Source organism: Arthroderma uncinatum (genome assembly GCF_011692745.1).
Source record: "Arthroderma uncinatum strain CBS 119779 chromosome Unknown scaffold5, whole genome shotgun sequence".
NCBI classification, from domain to species: domain Eukaryota; kingdom Fungi; phylum Ascomycota; class Eurotiomycetes; order Onygenales; family Arthrodermataceae; genus Arthroderma; species Arthroderma uncinatum.
The window spans coordinates 1,528,256-1,546,305 of NW_022983867.1; the positions used below are offsets into that span (position 1 = coordinate 1,528,256).

The following is an 18,050-nucleotide window of genomic DNA, read 5'->3' on the forward strand; positions in this document are numbered from 1 at the left end:
TCGTTACAGGCAACGAACCGGGCTACGGTCCAAGAGTTGAATGAAATATGGGAGTGGACTTCTATTCAACGCATCAGGTAGATCGTATCATATCGGCCACCGAGGGTTAGACGTTACTACCGCAAATATGAGTAATGGGGACAGGAAGCCGGCGGGTAGTCGATAGACACAGCACCAGATGCAAATACACTATGAAGACGTACCAACGTCAAAGCAAAAAAGAAAGAAATAATGGCAAACAAGGAGAAAAATAACAGTGCAAATCCCAAGAAGAAAATACTATCAAACTGCATCGCAATGAACCTCGAGAGTCTATGCGAAATGACAAGAAACGACCTGAAGCATGGAAGAAGGAAGAAGAACGGATAGAAGAACAAGTGCTATATAAATAATGCATACATAAGGTGGATTTCATAGAGGACATAACATCAAAAAGGGGGAAGCAAGAAGGAGGCAAGGAAGGAAACCAAAAGGGAAATATTTGAGACATTGCTCCGGATTAATCAATAAATTTACCAAAAGAACAAAACAATGTAGCAAATCGACTTTTCCAGCGAACGACCTGCGAATGGTTGCCCCTTTCCCGTCCCTAACCAGCACGGCAAGGAATCACATAACAACCTACTCAATTAGTTAGCCTCTTGATACTCAAAGCAATATCATATATCATATTTTAACCGGGTGGAGAAACTCACGCAATCATTCTCCGTCTTACCCTGCGGCACACCCATCTCTTCAAACGTCTTGGGTCCTTTACCTTTGCCAGGTTGCCCGGCAGAGGGTGGTTTTGCTGCTGGACTGGCAGCTGGTTTGGGCGGTTGACTTGCTGGTCCAGGTCCAGGTCCAGGACCCGGGCCGGGTCTTCCGCCTGGTGGTCCGCCAGGTGGCCCGCCGTGACCTCTTCCTCCTGGGGGAGAGGAAGGCATACGGTTTGGACCAGGCCCAGGACCAGGACCGGGCCCCGGAGCACCAGGGGGACGGTGTGGTTTCCTCCTCCTATCTGCGCCGGATAGGTCTGGAGGGGCAGAAAATCCAATATCTAGTTTTGGTGGCCCTGATCCCATACCAGGCCCTCCAGGCCCTCCAGGTCCTCCAGGTCCAGGACCGGGACCAGGCCCAGGCCCCATTGGCGGACGGCCCTGCTGTGGGTATCCATGTGGCCCCATTGGCGGCCCAACCGACTGAGCGCGGAGATTGGGGTTGATACCGAACGCAGAAGAGTTGCGAGGCTCCCCGGGCCCGTAGGAGTGTGAGTTTGGACCAGGGCCTGGTCGAGGTGGTCCATAGCGTCCTGACGGGGGACCGTCTGGGTATGGTGCTGCTGACATTGGTCGAGTGGGGTCATGGAGACTCATACGGGATGGGTCGGGCATCTCAAGAGTATCTTGTACTGGCTGCCCCTGCTGGAGCTGGGTTTGCTGTGAAAAGCGCTGCTGGGTACGCTGTGTCTTGATACGCTGGATGGCTACCTTTTCGTGGTCTTTGCGTGATAGCGTCTTGGAGCGTGAGATACTTTCAATTCGCCCTGAGGCGTCCTTGTTTCCGTTCGCAGCAGCCTTAGCGTACCAGCTTCGAGCTTCCTTGATATCGACAGCAGTGTAGATACCAATCTCATAAAAGTATCCCAGGGCGAACTCAGCAGTTGACAGGCCAGATTGAGCTGCTCTCTTGGCGTAGGTGAATGCAAGCTCGTCGTTTTTCTCAAACACGCCTTCATGTCCACACAGGAACCATTTGCTAATCGCCATTTCGGCGTCTGGTTCACCCTGACGAGCAGCCAGAGCGTTGTAGTGAATCGATAAAGCCGGGTTAAAGTCACAGTCTAGCTGGCATAGTTCGTATGCGGAGCCCATTTTGACCTGTGCCTTTGCGAAGCCGTGGTAGGCTGCCTTCTCGATGTTGATGCGGGCAGCGCCAAGGTCGTGGGTGAGGTATTCGTCAGGGATCGAGACCTGGGGAAGTTCACGAGCTAGCAGCATTCCGTAGACCTATACCATTGTTAGTGGTGATGTAAAGGGCCACCGGTAATTGCGGATGGTGTGAGACATACGTATGCGCCCTGGGGGGCGTTCTCGTCGCATGTTTGCGCTGCGTAGCGTATATGGTCAAGTCCCACAGCGTAGTCCTGCCGTTGGCCATGCTGGCCCAGCAGTATCATCATCCCTAGGCGCTGTATATCGTTAGACCAGCCGTGACCCTTGCATTGGGGCTTGTAGGACTTACGTAGTATGAAGCCGAGTCCCCCAGCCTGACTCCGTTCTCGTAATGCTTGATAGCCTTTAGCGGTTCGTTTGAGCTCTCAAATTGCATTCCCATACGGTACTCTGCGCGCGCATAGCCACCTTCAGCGGCCCGCGAGTAGCATCGAAACGCCTCCTTTTTGTCGACCCGGAACCCAAACTTGCCAAACTCGAGCCACATGCCCTGGATGAACATGGCACGCGGATGTCGCTGCTCTGCCAGGAATGTGACAATGTTGATGGCATCAGCCTTGAGCTGGTGTTCCGTCTGCGGTGTCTGCGGCCGCGGGGGGTAGGCGACCTGGTTGCGCAGTTCGTTCTGCATGGCTACTTCGACGTAGGAGAGGGCATCCTGCGCCCAGGCAAGCTGCATCTCTGCATCGTTGGAGCCGAGCACGGCCACACGGCCCTGTTCGAGGTTGGCTTCGCGCTCTTCGTCACTGGGGGGTACGTTGGGGGGAGGGTTGATCAGAGGTGGAAAGGGAGAAAAGTTGGGGGCCTCGTAGCCGCTGCCACCGCCGCCATACTGTTGCTGCGGGGGATAGGACGGAGAGGTTGGAGCAGAGTAGCCTAATCCCCCTTGGTTATTCATCGAGGAGCCGCGACTTGGGAAATGCTGCTGCTGCTGCTGATGAGGGCGCAGGTTGGAGTTAGGGCCAGCGGCGTCGAGCTCGAAGTGCGCGAGGTTATCTTGCATGTTCTCTGGGACTTCGGGCATGACCCTGAAGGGCCACTGTTAGCGCAGTCTCCACGTTGTTAATGGTGTATGGGCGTACCTCTGAGGAGCAGGCGAGATGACTTCCGGCATCTGGTAGTCGTCGACGGCGCCTGGATAGAAAGTCGCTCCCAAGCGCGGCGGACGAGACGAGTCGTACGGCGCTGCCATGGGGTATTCGGCGGAGGGTCGTAAAAAAAGTACGAGGGGGGGAAAAAGGGCGCTACGCTATGCTGAGCGTGTCCGAGGGCGCCGCCGCCGCTGGTTCAGGCTGGGGACGATGCTGGGATGCTGGCCAGGGCCCTGGACGGTGGGCTTGGAGGATGAGTCCACCCGGCGCAGTGCATGAGAGTGTCTGGACAGACAGCGAGAAGACAGAGATGGTCGAGTTCTTTGCTGTATAACAAACTAGTAGTAGTTATGATAGTTAGTTGCTGCTGTTCTGCGTGACCAGGCGGGGTACACAGCAAGGATAGATGCGTACAAGTAGCTGATGATACAGCGAGGGATGGAGATGATAAGGAGGGTGAGTGTAGAGGCTGTATTCAAAGTGTAGAAGTGTAGAAGTTGAGGTTGTAAGAAGTCGTCGTAGAAGTTGTAGTTGTAGTAGAAGTTGTAGAAGTCGTCGTAGTTATAGTGATCGGAGGAGAAGCACTGCCTCAGGGTCTAGTTATTTTTAGCTGACCATCCATGACATTCAGCAAGTGACAGGATGAAGAGCAAGTGACAGATGAGAACAGGTCAGTCCGTAGACGCCGTTGAGATGGATATTCCCTGCCGTCGGAGGATATCACTAACCAGGACCAGGGCGAAGATCGCTGATACGAGATCCAGACGATATACCGAAGAGACAGAGGATAGACAGAGGATAGACACATATAGAGAGGATGGACAAGGACTTCCGCCATCCGTACACGCCGTACGATATCCAGACGCAGTTCATGGACGCGCTCTACGGCTGCATCGAGGACGGCGGCGTTGGCATCTTCGAGAGCCCGACAGGTAAGAGTGGCATGGAGACCAGATATTCATCTTACTGACGCTCGCAGGGACTGTATGTACGGCTATCTAGCTATGATATCAGGCAGCAGGCTGATCTGATGGATAGGGCAAATCTCTGAGTCTGATATGCGGCTCTCTCGCCTGGCTACGAGACCATAAACGCTCCGTCTTTCTGGAAAAGGCGGATGAAGGTATGGCTCTACGGTTCTACACGCGTCAAATGCATGCTGATACTATTAGACGGCGACGATGACGAGCCGGAGTGGATGGTCCAACATGCTCGACGCGAGAGGACACAGGAGCTCGTCGCCCGCAGAAAGGAGCTGGAAGACCGTCTTGCTCGAGTCCGCGAGGCAGAAGAGCGTCACAGGAAGAAGCTTGAGCTTGCCTCTCGCGCGTTCAAGAAGATGGTACTCTCCTACATATATATATATACCCTACGGTCGACGTGATGCTGATACCCCGGGTAGCGCGTGGATAACGAGAAATCTCAATCAGAAGTCAAGGAGGAAGACTTTGAGCTGGATGACTACGAGAGCGGTGATGAGACAGCCAGACGATCAAAGGACGATTCCAACCCCTTGTCGTCTGATACGTTGGCGTTGCTGGAAAAGCTGAAAGGCCCGTCTACCCAGCAGCCGGATGTAGATGACGATGAAGAGAGCGTCAAGATCATCTATTGCTCGAGAACACACTCCCAGCTCATCCAGTTTGCGCATGAGATGCGTCGTGTCGTGCCTGTATCCAGCATCCCTCCTGGTTTCGGTGATACGTCTATAGGCGAAGACGAGGACGAAGAATGGATCAAGCATACTCCCCTCGCCTCTCGCAAGACCCTCTGCATCAACCCGTCTGTCCAGTCTCTGTCTTCCCCCACGGCCATCAACGAACGATGTCTCGAGCTGCAGCGGCCCAACGTCGCTGCTGAACACAAATGCCCCTATCTCCCATCCAAGGACAACGAGCTAAAGACCTCCAAATTCCAGGACCACCTGCTCTCTCGGGTCAGCGATATCGAAGACCTACCCTCCCTCGGCACCAGAATAGGCGTGTGTCCATACTATGCATCTCGCACTGCCATGCGAGCTCCGGCCACAGAGGTAGTCACCCTTCCTTACCCTTTACTACTACAGCAGTCCGCCCGTGAAGCACTCAACCTCTCTGTCAAAAAGAGCGTCATCATCATCGACGAGGCACATAACCTCATGGATGCAATTGTGAACATCCACTCAGTCACCGTCTCGTTGGAGCAGTTACGAACTGCCCTGGCCCAGATAACCACGTATGCAAGACGGTTCAAGACTCGTCTCCGCGGTAGAAACCGCGTGTATATTGCCCAGCTCATCAGGCTTGTTGGATGCATGGTTGGATGTTTGGATGAAGTGTCAAAAACCGACAAGGCAGATGGAGAGCTGAAGATACAGGACGTCCTCGGGGGTAAACTTGGAAAGGGGGGTGCGGACATGATCAACCCGCATAAGCTGGGAGTGTATTTGAGAGAAAGTAAGTTGGCTAGGAAAGTGGATGGGTATATCGAGCATACCAATACTACCAAGCCTGGTGATGGTGACAGCCGGAAGGGATACGGTGGAATGCCAGTGATATTCCATGTCCAGAGTTTCTTGCTTCCGCTCATGGACCCGTCAGATGAAGGACGGCTGTTCTACGAGAAAGTCGGCGGCGACGTGCAGATGAAGTATCTTCTACTTGATCCCACCAGCCGATTTAAAGAGCTTGTAGAGGATTCGAGGGCGGTCATACTTGCTGGAGGGACCATGGAGCCGGTTTGCATATCCATTCACGTACATGTACATGGATAATTGCTAACTGCTGATTAGATGGACGACTACGTGGACCATTTACTCTCGTATATGCCACGAGACAAGATAAAGACGTTTACCTATGGACATGTCATACCCAAGGACAACCTGATAGCGATAGCCGTGGACAAGGGGGTGGACAACGTCGAGTTCAACTTCACCTTTGACCAACGACGGTCCGAGAAAATGGTATGCCATCCTTTAGTCCGAAATTTCCAGTAATTAATCCAACGATATATAGATCACCAGCCTCGGCCAGACGATAGCAAGATTCTGCTCTGCCATCCCTGACGGGGTCGTCGTCTTCTTCCCCAGCTACGACTACCTAGCCACCGTCCTAAAGGTGTGGGACCGCCCTTCCTCCGGCTCCGGGTCCAGCATCCTAGCCACCCTCTCCCGCCTCAAGCCTATCTTCCACGAGTCCCAATCCATCAACGGTAGCAACAACACCGCCGACTCACTCCTATCGCAGTACTCCGCCTCCATCGACGCAGGGAAAGGCGGCCTCCTGCTGTCCGTGATGGGCGGCAAGCTATCGGAGGGCATCAACTTCTCCGACGCCCTAGGCCGCGGCGTGATTGTCGTTGGCCTCCCGTTCCCAAACACCCGTAACGCCATCTGGCAGGCGAAGCTGCAGCATGTCGAGAAGAGAGCATACGAGGTTGCTGACGCGTCCTTGTCAGAAGGGGAACGAAAAGCCCGTGGTAAGGCGGCGAGCAGGGCGTTTTACGAAAACACATGTATGCGAACGGTGAACCAGTGCATTGGGCGTGCCATACGGCATAAGGAGGACTATGCGGCTATCCTGATGATAGATAGGAGGTACGGGGCTGAGCGCATTCAGGGGAAGCTGCCTGGCTGGATCAGGGGCAGTCTGCAGTCGGGGGCCGCAGACGGGCGCCTCGAGCAGTTCTTCAGCCGCAGACAGCGCAACATCTAACCTACTCCTCTTGTCTACTCTGTATTCTTCTTTCATCCTTCTATCTTCCTTCTGCCTTGGACGTTGGAAGTCACGATGTACGTAAGCAGAATGATTATATAATAATATGACTAAGAAGATGACTAAGCATGTCCTAATCCAGAGTTAGGGCTAACCCTAAGCGAACACACGGCCAAGAAGAGCAAGTTTTAGTTGGACATCGAGAGAAAGCGTGAACTTCACCATCTTCCATCGACCACATCACCGTCTTGTCGACCACCGCGCCTCCGACAAGATGCCTACCAGACTCACCAAGACGAGAAAGCAGTGAGTCCCTCCATCCAGTCGTGTCCCCGCGATGCGCCGCCTGGTGCGCTGAGAGTCCTCGTCGAGAGCGTCCGCTGATCAAATGTCTAGCCGTGGCCATGTCTCTGCTGGTTACGGTCGTGTAGGAAAGCACCGCAAGCATCCCGGAGGTCGTGGTATGGCTGGTGGTCAGCATCACCACCGAACCAATCTCGACAAATACCATCCCGGTTACTTCGGTAAGGTTGGTATGCGATACTTCCACAAGACGCAGAACCAGTTCTGGAGACCAGTGATCAACTTGGACAAGGTACGACCATTGAATTCTAGGGAGCGAGCAGTTTAGCGCACAGAAGCGTGCGAGCTGCTGAGAAAATACATTGGGAATCCCAAGTGCTAATTATCTGTCGGGCAGCTATGGTCTCTCGTTCCAGTTGAAACCCGCGACGCCTACACCAGCAACAAGAAGCCCGACACCGCTCCCGTCCTCGACCTCCTCCCACTCGGCTACTCCAAGGTCCTCGGAAAGGGCCGCCTGCCAGAGATCCCAATGGTTGTACGAGCACGATTCTTCAGCAAGGAGGCTGAGAGAAAGATCAAGGAGGCCGGTGGTGTTGTTGAGTTGGTTGCCTAAATGCCCTGTGGACGATCGATGTTCGCTGCCAACATCTGTACCTGTTGTTGGATGGAGGGAGGTGGCTAGTTGTGCCGTGCAATTCCGTGGCGCGAGGACTCACTGATCGATCGCACGTTGCGTGCTTTTTTTTCTTTTGCATCTCAAGCATGGGATTGGGGCAACGGAACGGCTTGATGCAGTGCAGTGAAATGATCTTACAAACCAAAAATTTTTAATGATGATTAGAAGATCGAAAACTGTGGCGGGTTGAACCTGGGTTTGATGGGCTATGGACATCCCCATCTCTCCCTGTTACGAAATCAGTCTATCCCATACAATACATAGGTGGAATAGAATCCTTTTTCCTATACTTCAAATCATGTTCTGGTCTTTTGTGTCGTAAAATTATCATGGATCGATCGTTTACATCTTGGATGTCCTAACCATAGCAGATCTCGATGAACTATCCTCCTGACCCACAGAAAGGCATTCTCCGATAAACCTGACGGCCTCCCCCCTCATAGCGGGCGTAACCTCGTGTCCCACTCCGTCAAAAATGATATCTTCCAGCGATATCCTTCCCTCCGCGTACCACCCATCTGGCCCAACAGCTTTCTTCAGCCATGTTAAAAACGGTTCACCACGCGCATACGGGACCAACCTGTCCGCGCCACCGGAGAGGATCATGATCTTCTTCCCTGCCAAACACTGCTTCATCAATGGCCGGAGAGAGGCCTTCTCGTCTTCTGTCGGTTCGCGTATAGAGCTGCCGCGCATTGGCTCCTTGAGCGAGGCATCGTTCATCTGGCTCAAGAAGAAACTCGCGGGGTCCCAATGCTTCAATCTCTCCATCAGAGGCTGTGGAAAGGACTCTGAGCCTAGAAACTGGGAGCCGGGTGGATTACTGTTAGTCCAAGTAGGCAGCTTTGAAAGCCGCGCCCGGTCAGTCATCAGATTGGTATAGTCTGGACAGCCGATGATGATGGTAGCGCTTGTAATACGTGGTTCATGAAGGATGCAGCCCCATGCTGCGTGGCCACCAAGAGAGACACCTAGGACGAGGTTGTTGGTGATTCTCCGCTCTAACTTAGGGAATAGGTAGCATTCCATGTAGTCGATCAGGATAGACACATCGCGTGTCGTCCCGTCTACTCTGTATTAGCGGCACTCATCACGGTTCTAATGCTCTTATTAAACCAAGGGAAATGTAATAGGCAGTCTCACTGAAGATGGCAAACATATCCTGAGCGTGGTTCGGGTTCCCCTTTCTCCACGCCTCATTACACCGCTTGTCGACCTCTCTCGAGCCATGGTTCCGCTGGTCGAAGCAGACGGCAACCAGTCCCTTGTCCTTCTCGCTCGGGGCAACCTGGTTAGCAGCCAGACGCTTGTTCCAGTCTGCCACGGCCGCGCAGGCGGTCCCTTCCATGGACGCCCGGGTATTAGAGCGTGGGTGCAGCAGGTAGAGGCATGATACCTCCTTTGCCTGGGAGGGTATCTCGTCGAGTCCGTAGACGGAGCAGATGATCCCTGAGACGGGTATCTCTTTCTTGGATATCTCGGGGAGCGACATCGAGTATGTTGATGCCATAGGGTCAGCCATAGATATCACTAAGGGAGATAGCCACTTCTTCACCTATCTCTCCTCTGTCTCTCTTCTCTACCTATCCTCTCTTATTCTTTATGTCCTTCTCTTGTCTTTCTCTATATCTTCTATATCTTCCCTGTCTTCTATATCTTGTTCTTCTCTATCTTGTTCTTCTATATGTTGTAGTTGTTGCTTGTTTTGCCGAGGTCGAGGTCTAGTCACGTGATGTGTCCCTGCTTACTCATCCTCCCCACGCTGCCTTGTCCTGATTGGGCCGATGCGGCACGGGGTTTGAGACGGCGGAAGAGCAAGGAGAAGAGCAAGAGAAGAACAACAAGGAGAACAAGGAGAAGAACAAGGAGGATAACAAGGAGCCAACGTCCGAGACGCAGAGAGTCTTTGGCTACAACACCAGCAAGGGGAGAAGAAACTCGACACAGGCCCTTGGGGATACCGCAGGCCTACCGATATGATACAGTGGTATAGTTGAACCCCCATCCAGCTTGTACGAATATACAGGCGGATTGCTTCCTATCAACACTGCATGCTGGGAACTGACAGACGAGGTGTTTATAGCTGCAAGGATTGAGCACCAGGACAGACTCCTGAAAGGCTCGCTAGGCGTCGAAGCAGCGATACGTCTGCCCCTTGTTGATATATTTCTATCCCGTTGTCATCTTGACAAAGACGCCAATTGCACGGAGATATGGACGAAAACAGCGGAACAAGAGGCCAGGAGGGGCAGGTAAACCCTGCGGACACAGCCCAAGTGCAAGGCGGCAGAAGCACTGATCCTTTGGCCAAGGGCGAGCATACTCTGACTGTCAGTGTTTCAGGACCAAGTAACCCTGCTTGCTGTCTCAACACCCTTATTATATTCAATTCCAGCTGCTGATTCTTCGCAATGGCATGGGCCAAATTCGGATATATCTATAGGCTCATAAAGATTACCCCCAGAGCGAGACCGGGCTACACTACGTAACCGGTACATCGACCCCTACAGCACGCAGAAGTGTACAGTTTGCCCGGCCAGAGGGCGAGAACGATGTGCCTGTACACTCCTACTCCCGAACACCTTCCGTACTCACAGCTGATGAGGATACCGCGCCGAAACGTGGGCACTTTCAATTCATGTCCAAGCTAAGGGCCTTCGCCGCAGCTCCTTCCAACTCTCGTTCAGCTGGCCCGGCTTCGCCAGTAGAGGGGCCGTCCCACGAGAGGACCATGTCCGATGGCGCGGGGCTGGCGTCTGACCTGGCAGACTTTCGATTTCCAAGGGTAGACGATGGAGGTGGTGGAAGCGACGCGGACGCGGATGTTGAATCTAGTTCAGAAGCAGGATTTGGGGTGCGAATGAAGAGGAAGAAGCGCAAGACAAAGAGACCGCCAATGGACCTCTCTCAAACTGCTCCGTCTACCCCGAAATCAACCTTGTCGGCTGCAAACTCGCTCAACCCCATCAATGACCCCCAATCTGCCAACACCGTCCCGCTGACCTCGCCAATTCATCATCTGCGAGAAGGTGTCTCTGAAGACGAGGGGAGAGATAGGTTGAACCGGGACAACATGTGGCGCAGAAGAAGCAATTGGTTACAGAGCACGCGCGGACGGAGCACCACTGGCCAACGGACCGATGGACACACGTCCCAAGATGAGAGACGTCCAACAAATCTACGGCGTCTCACAGGCTTCGGCGGCACCTCTGACCATGGAGATGGCATCAGCGGAGCCTGGCGACGCCATAAAGCTGAGCGTGGTTCGAGCCTTAGTGCGCAGAAATGGAGACAGATTAAAGCCGGCTTCAAGATGATCGGTCAGCGCAAGAGAGCTGAAACTAATACGGTTGACCACGTAAAGTCTGCCGAACTGCTCGCCGAACTGACTTCAGGTGTGCCCGCTGCCTTGTTATTAGCCAGTATGTTTCAAAGAGACGAACATGGAAGTAGGCGCATTCCTATCCTCCTTGAACAGCTCAAGGTCCATGTAACGGACAGCGAGTTTGATTCCCACTCGGGCGACCGTCACCTTGTTTTCCGCATTGAGCTTGAGTATGGCAACGGCGTGACCCGTATGAAATGGATAATTCATAGGACACTCAAAGACTTTGCCAACCTGCATTTAAAATATAAACTTCAGATTGGCACACAGAGATACATCCAGCTACGAAGTCATGACTCCGGGAACCAGTTACCGCATTTCCCAAAGAGTGCTTTTCCATATATGCGAGGTGTCCGTGGCCTTGAAAGCGACGTTGAAGATGAGGAGGACGAAGCCGCAGAAGATACCGCTGCCGACGCAACTAGTGGAAATGAACGATCAAGGAAGAAGAAACGCAGGTCATCAGTTGGCCTTATCAGGAGACGATCCAGTTTAGCCTCACGGCTCGAAGCCCCTGCCAATTCTGATAGAGCTGTAGACGGTTCGGCGCCCAATATGATCAAAAAGGATACTTACCCCGAAAGACAGCGGAAGAAGCTAGAATCGTATTTGCAAAAGATGATACGCTTCTTAATTTTCCGGCCAGATAGTAACCGTCTCTGCAAGTTCCTTGAACTCTCCGCCCTTGGCGTCCGTCTTGCGGCTGAAGGAAGCTATCACGGCAAGGAAGGGTACTTGGTAATCCAGTCCTCGAAAGGGTTGGATTTCAGGAAGGCCCTAAGCCCGTCCCTAGTGAAATCGCGCCATTCTCCCAAGTGGTTCTTGGTTCGACATAGCTACATAGTCTGTGTCGACTCGCCAGAGGAAATGCACATTTATGACGTCTTCCTAGTCGACTCCTATTTCCAGATTCAAGCTCAGAAGGTCCGACTGCGAGATCAGAATCCCAAGGAGTTAGCTAAATCTGCGAAAGAGTCTGCGAAGCACCCCCAACACCACACGCTAAAACTCCAGAATTCAGAACGCAGAATGCGGCTGCTTGCTAGGAATGAACGACAGCTTCGCCAATTTGAAGAATCTATTCGTTTAATGATAGACACAACCCCATGGGCTAAACCAAACCGATTTGATAGTTTTGCTCCAGTGCGGCCAAACTGTTTCGCACAATGGCTGGTAGACGGACGTGACTATATGTGGGTAGTTTCTCGAGCAATTAGCCAGGCAAAGGATGTTATATACATTCACGATTGGTGGCTAAGCCCTGAACTCTACATGCGGCGTCCTGCTGCTATCAGTCAGAAATGGCGTCTCGACCGTCTACTTCAACGCAAGGCGCAAGAGGGTGTCAAGGTATTCGTTATCATGTATCGAAACATCAACTCCGCCATCCCTATCGATTCTGAATATTCAAAATTCTCCCTTCTAGACCTACACCCCAACGTCTTCGTTCAACGGTCTCCAAATCAGTTCAGGCAGAACACATTCTTTTGGGCCCATCACGAGAAGCTTTGCATTGTTGATCATACGTTGGCGTTTGTTGGTGGGATTGATCTATGTTTTGGCCGATGGGATACACCGCAACATCTAATGACAGACGATAAGCTTACTGGGTTCGAGATGACAGACTCCCCCAAAGATGCGGATCATTGTCAGCTATGGCCAGGCAAAGATTATTCGAATCCGCGGGTTCAAGATTTCTATGACCTGGATAAGCCTTATGAAGAGATGTATGACCGTGAGGTTGTTCCACGCATGCCATGGCATGATATATCTATGCATGTAGTAGGACAACCAGCTCGAGATCTTACCCGCCACTTCGTCCAAAGATGGAACTACATTCTTCGTCAGCGCAAGCCTACGCGACCGACTCCGTTCCTTCTGCCGCCACCAGACTTTAATCCTGCTGACCTTGAAGCCCTGGGTCTAGATGGGACGTGCGAAATCCAAATTGTGCGATCAAGCAGCATGTGGTCTACGGGTACTCCCGATGTTGTCGAATGCAGCATAATGAATGCGTACGTCAAAATGATCGAGAAGTCTGATCATTTCGTTTACATCGAGAATCAATTTTTCATCAGCAGTTGCGAAATTGAAGGGAAGAAGATAGAAAACCATATAGGCGATGCACTGGTGGAGAGAATTATTCGTGCCGCTGATAATGATGAGGCATGGCGCGCAGTGATTTTGATACCACTTATGCCTGGTTTCCAGAACACGGTAGATACGGAGGGCGGTACTAGCGTGAGGTTGATCATGCAGTGCCAGTACAGAAGTATTTGTCGCGGTGAAACTTCCATTTTCGGTCGTCTACGTGCTCGTGGCATCGAGCCTGAGGATTATATTCAATTCTTCAGTCTGAGGTCATGGGGTAGAATCGGACCGAGAAAGAGCCTAGTCACAGAACAGCTATACATCCACGCGAAATGCATGGTTGTTGATGACCGGGTTGCCATTATCGGTTCAGCGAACATCAATGAACGCTCTATGCTTGGTTCAAGAGATTCAGAATGTGCTGCTGTTGTTCGAGATGCCGACCTGATTCAGTCCAGTATGAATGGAAAACCGTACCTCGTTGGGCGTTTCCCACATACACTTCGAATGCGGCTGATGAGAGAGCATCTAGGCTTCGATGTTGATGAAATTGTGGAAGAGGCGGCATTGGTGCCTGAGGAAGACAATATAGACAGCAACATCGCGCAGCGGCCTGACATTGCAGTGCGCAAGGAAGCAGGCACCGCTGACGGCGAAAATCAGCTTGACAAAGAAGACTTAGAGCGGAAGCAGAAACTTCAGGAGGAATTCCTGGCTAGGTCCGAAGACATGCATAGTTTCAATCACGATGTCGATTGGGAGCAGGCCGGGAATCCAAATCTTAAATCGAATAGAAAACTCACTGCGGACGCTAGGGTGACTAGAAATGAAGATCATCGCAAGGACTTGGAGGGTCTTGGAGTGGATCAGATGAAACGAAATGGAGAAGCCGCTGGCATTACCGGCCGTGATACGTTCATCGATAAGGACAGTGTTGAGGTCTTGGTCGGGGGTAAGGGCAAGAGCCATCCGACTTTATCTACAGTACCGTGCGATGATATATCCGAGGCCCAGGGCTCTGCTACCCATACCAGACAGCCAACTGCCCCGGGTACCCCAGAGACCCGCGCAAGGAGCGTTTCTATCGTCTCTAGCCCTCGAATGACAGGGCAGAATCGACCAGCTGTAACCAGCACTGCCGATGATCACATCCAGCATCTCTCCCTAGACGCCACACAGCCTAAGACCACCTCACACCCTCTATCGGACGAAGTGAAGCGACCCATTCTCGACAAAGATTGCATGAAAGACCCGTTGCTTGACTCCTTTTACCTGGACACCTGGCAGGCAATCGCAGAAAACAACACGAAACTTTTCAGGACCGTTTTTCGTTGCATGCCAGATAGTGAGGTCAAGTCATGGAAAGAATATAAGGAATATGACGGATATGCCGAACGATTTGCCGACATGCAAAACAACTGTCATCATCCCTCTGCACCATCTAATGCATGCCCTCGAAATGGCCCTCCAGGTGCAACTACTGCTGCTCCCACTGCTCCCACAGGCGGCAAGCTTGGTGCAGAGATTGGGAATGCGTTTGAGGACGTGAAGGAGAAAATTGCAAACAACTCAGAGAAAGACGCGCATGCAAACCTGCACCAGTGGGCTGTGGAAGCCAACAAAGCACAGCTTGAACGTCAACAGGAAGAATTAGCCAGCGTCGAGAAATTAACTTCAAATCCCGATACTCCCGCGCCTGTCGGCAATAATGTCGACACAAGATCCTCTAATTCTAGTCGTGTTGCAGATCCTTCCACAACTGCTACTGCCCCAGAAAAATATCTTGAGCTGCCACGGTCTGCTCAATCTGAAGCGCCCACCGCTGCCAGTATTGGCCTGTCACAGCGACGTAGGCGAAGAGCAACTACCCGCAGTTCCAGGAAAGAGTTCCATGCGGTGGACGATATCATTGAAATGCACGAAGCAGGTGAACTACTTAACTTGGTGCAGGGTCACTTGGTCCTCTGGCCGTATGAATGGTAAGTAGACGAATCCATATCAGTGTATGTTTGTCTAAAATGTTGGTTTACTAACCATTTGTCCGATTAATAGGTTGGAACGTGAAGAGCAGGGAGGTAATTGGTTGTATACGCTCGACCAAATCTCCCCTCTAGAAATATAGTAAGTTATCTCATCCTCCGCGATTTAAGTCATTGAGAGTCTAACAATGATATAGTAATTGAGTCAGCCCACTCTTGCGACAATTAATAGATCATATATATCCCCTAAATTCGTATCTTTTTCAGTCATGGCTGTGAATTTCACTAATACCCTAACTTCGCCATTTTATTTGTTATCATCACTCTTATTCCTCTACTCGGAGCATCAGGAGCCACGGTCTTTTGTTTATCTCATTCAATGTTTTTAATATTATTACCTCAAATTATTTATTGCCCATGCAATATTATTATGCGTTGTATCTAGCCGTCGCGTACTTTTGTTCACATTTCTCTATTTATGCCCGCCGGCTCAGTCTAATATTTCCTAGCCTTTTATGAATTTGACATAGATTCCAAATTTAGTTAATAATATAAGATGCACTGCCATCAGGCTCTACATATGCATATGCACCGCTAAAAAGAGGATTCACACATGTCGTGCATATATGACTTCGATCGTTATGCGAAGGTTCCACCACATGCATATAAGAACACGATATGCAGCATTAAGGACTCTGCGTATATATTATTAGATCAACTTTATGTATACGAAGCGAACTAGTAGCAACCACCCACACTCGTCCGTGAGAGCATGCTACGGCTGGATGGCTAAAGCGTGATATGTGGATGCTTATACGTCGTATTTATAGACCCGATAAGGCCATAGACTCGGAGTGGTAGAACATATAGTCTTCTTGATTGCTATAGAGGTAATCCAAATATAGAAGTAAGATGGCTATGTACAAAATGTGTCACGTACTTCAGTGGCTGAATGCAAATGTCCAGCAATATCGCATAATCGCAAAAAGTCTTCGCGATGAAGGTAAATTAATATACAACCTCCCTTTTTCAATGTGAATGGTATAGTAGCCCTGCCACACCCAAACTCCCGCTTAAACCAAAACGCCGCTCGTGTAGAAAATCAAGCAATTATATGTTGTGCCTCGATTGGTGCCTCGTCAACCACCCGTTCTCGGGTTGGTGACAGCCCAACCGTTTATTTCATCCACGCCCATATCCATTTCATGAACGCTTTGCCGTTTTCAGATGTGAAACCGTCATCTGGGAATTCCAGCCTCCCCTTTCGTGTTTTGCTCGTCACTTGCACGGTGTTTTGAAGATCGTTAGATCGTTCAGGACCCCATCTTGAGAAGTGGAACCCATGTTTCTTGAACTTGTAGCCGATGACTAGTAGGAAAAACACAGGTATTCCAATATAGGCAGCAAGAAAGTGCCTGGTGTTGAATGGTGTTTCGAGGAAGGCTCCAACTCCGTTAAATATGATAAGAATAATGCAGGAAACTAATCCATATGCAGCTTTTAACCACTGGCCGTGAGACTTGTATGGGTAGCGTGGGTGATCACGCTCATAGCAGCCAGACTGCGCTTGGGATGTATTTCCATAACTTTTAGCTTCGCCGAGACTATATTTATATCATACAGTTAGCATATGAATTGCACTGGCATTCAGTTTGAGTGGTAAGGCAAAAACGTACGTCCTGTAAAAACATAGATATGTCCCACAGATGGCAGTGTATACGATCAAACATGAAACTGTGCAATTAGTCGCAAGTTCGCCAAGTCTCTGTGGTAACGTCGTTGTATTAGCAAATATTCGCTAGCTCATGACGGGGACTTGTGTGCTAAGAACTACTCACCTGGCCAGGGCCACCAGTAGGTCCCATATAAGCGATCATCATCAAACCAGCTGTTGCAAAGACCGTCCTCAGAGGCACACCCAAGTGACATTCTTGGAGCCTTCGCGTAAGCCACCTTGGCCCGGTTTGCTCTCGCAGAGCTAGAGTATGTAGCACTCTTGATGCCACATACATCGAGTTTATCGCGCAAGTAAATGCCGAGAACACATACATGGCATTGAAAAAGTGCGCGACGCCAGGGAGACCAGCTTCAACAACAGCAATGAGGAAGACCGATGAGCTGCCAACCGACTGTGCCTTTCCGTTCAAGAATGGGTGGTTTCGTGGGACCAGGAAAGAAGAGGTAAGCATGGCAAGCGAATAAAGAGTGATGACACGTAGGTTAATCTTTCGGGCTGCCATCTTCATGCTCTCAGAATCAGCAAGAGATTTACTCTCAGCGGCTGTGGCGGCGACAATGTCCATCCCAACGTATGAGAATATCACGTTAATGATGGTAGTCCTATCCAGAAGTTAGCGAATCATCAGGCGCCGATGCCAGATCTCGAGACTAAACCTACCACATCCCCAGAAAGGAGCCCATGGTCCCTTTTATTTCCATCTGTACAGTGTTATCATCGCCTCGGACTTTATAATCACGACAAATGAACGAGAAAGGTTGGTCCCAGTCTAGATGATTATAGATTAGTTATTGGCCGTTCTCCTGACATACAACAAGTAACGGAATGATGGTACTCACATTTTGTACCAACTGGGTCTTTGTAGTATGCGTTTGATCGAGCTATGGCAAATCGTCAGCTAAACTGGTATATAGATATAGGCATATCTTAGACAGAGTTGACGAACGTTGCATGGTATCCAGTACGACCATCATTACTATGATCATTGTTATAAAGCTGAGCTTTATGCTTCCAAATACATACTCCAGCTCGCCATAATACTAGAAACCTGGTTAGCTATATATATAAAAAAAGGTATATAAAGGACGAGTTTTGTACAAACCTTCACTGGAAGCATATTTATCATTGTAACGAGGAATAAAAAGAGCGTTATCCACA

The 18,050-nt window shown here is 50.8% G+C and overlaps 4 protein-coding genes across 4 annotated transcripts; 2 read left to right on the forward strand and 2 right to left on the reverse strand.

The window, feature by feature from the left end:
- Nucleotides 1-609: 609 nt before the first annotated feature.
- GIQ15_06849 (uncharacterized protein) lies at nt 610-3,126 on the reverse strand (the record flags this gene model as incomplete). Its single annotated transcript, XM_033554266.1, has 5 exons — nt 610-621; nt 696-1,988; nt 2,051-2,170; nt 2,224-2,962; nt 3,017-3,126. 5 exons carry the CDS (start codon nt 3,124-3,126, stop codon nt 610-612), a joined length of 2,274 nt encoding a protein of 757 aa, XP_033403781.1.
- A 3,979-nt stretch (nt 3,127-7,105) lies between these two features.
- On the forward strand, nt 7,106-7,636 carry GIQ15_06850 (60S ribosomal protein L28; the record flags this gene model as incomplete). Its single annotated transcript, XM_033554267.1, has 2 exons — nt 7,106-7,312; nt 7,418-7,636. 2 exons carry the CDS (start codon nt 7,106-7,108, stop codon nt 7,634-7,636), a joined length of 426 nt encoding a protein of 141 aa, XP_033403782.1.
- A 405-nt stretch (nt 7,637-8,041) lies between these two features.
- On the reverse strand, nt 8,042-9,191 carry GIQ15_06851 (uncharacterized protein; the record flags this gene model as incomplete). Its single annotated transcript, XM_033554268.1, has 2 exons — nt 8,042-8,766; nt 8,843-9,191. 2 exons carry the CDS (start codon nt 9,189-9,191, stop codon nt 8,042-8,044), a joined length of 1,074 nt encoding a protein of 357 aa, XP_033403783.1.
- A 721-nt stretch (nt 9,192-9,912) lies between these two features.
- GIQ15_06852 (phospholipase D) lies at nt 9,913-15,358 on the forward strand (the record flags this gene model as incomplete). Its single annotated transcript, XM_033554269.1, has 4 exons — nt 9,913-10,029; nt 10,143-15,154; nt 15,228-15,296; nt 15,352-15,358. 4 exons carry the CDS (start codon nt 9,913-9,915, stop codon nt 15,356-15,358), a joined length of 5,205 nt encoding a protein of 1,734 aa, XP_033403784.1.
- Between the last annotated feature and the right edge of the window lie 2,692 nt (nt 15,359-18,050).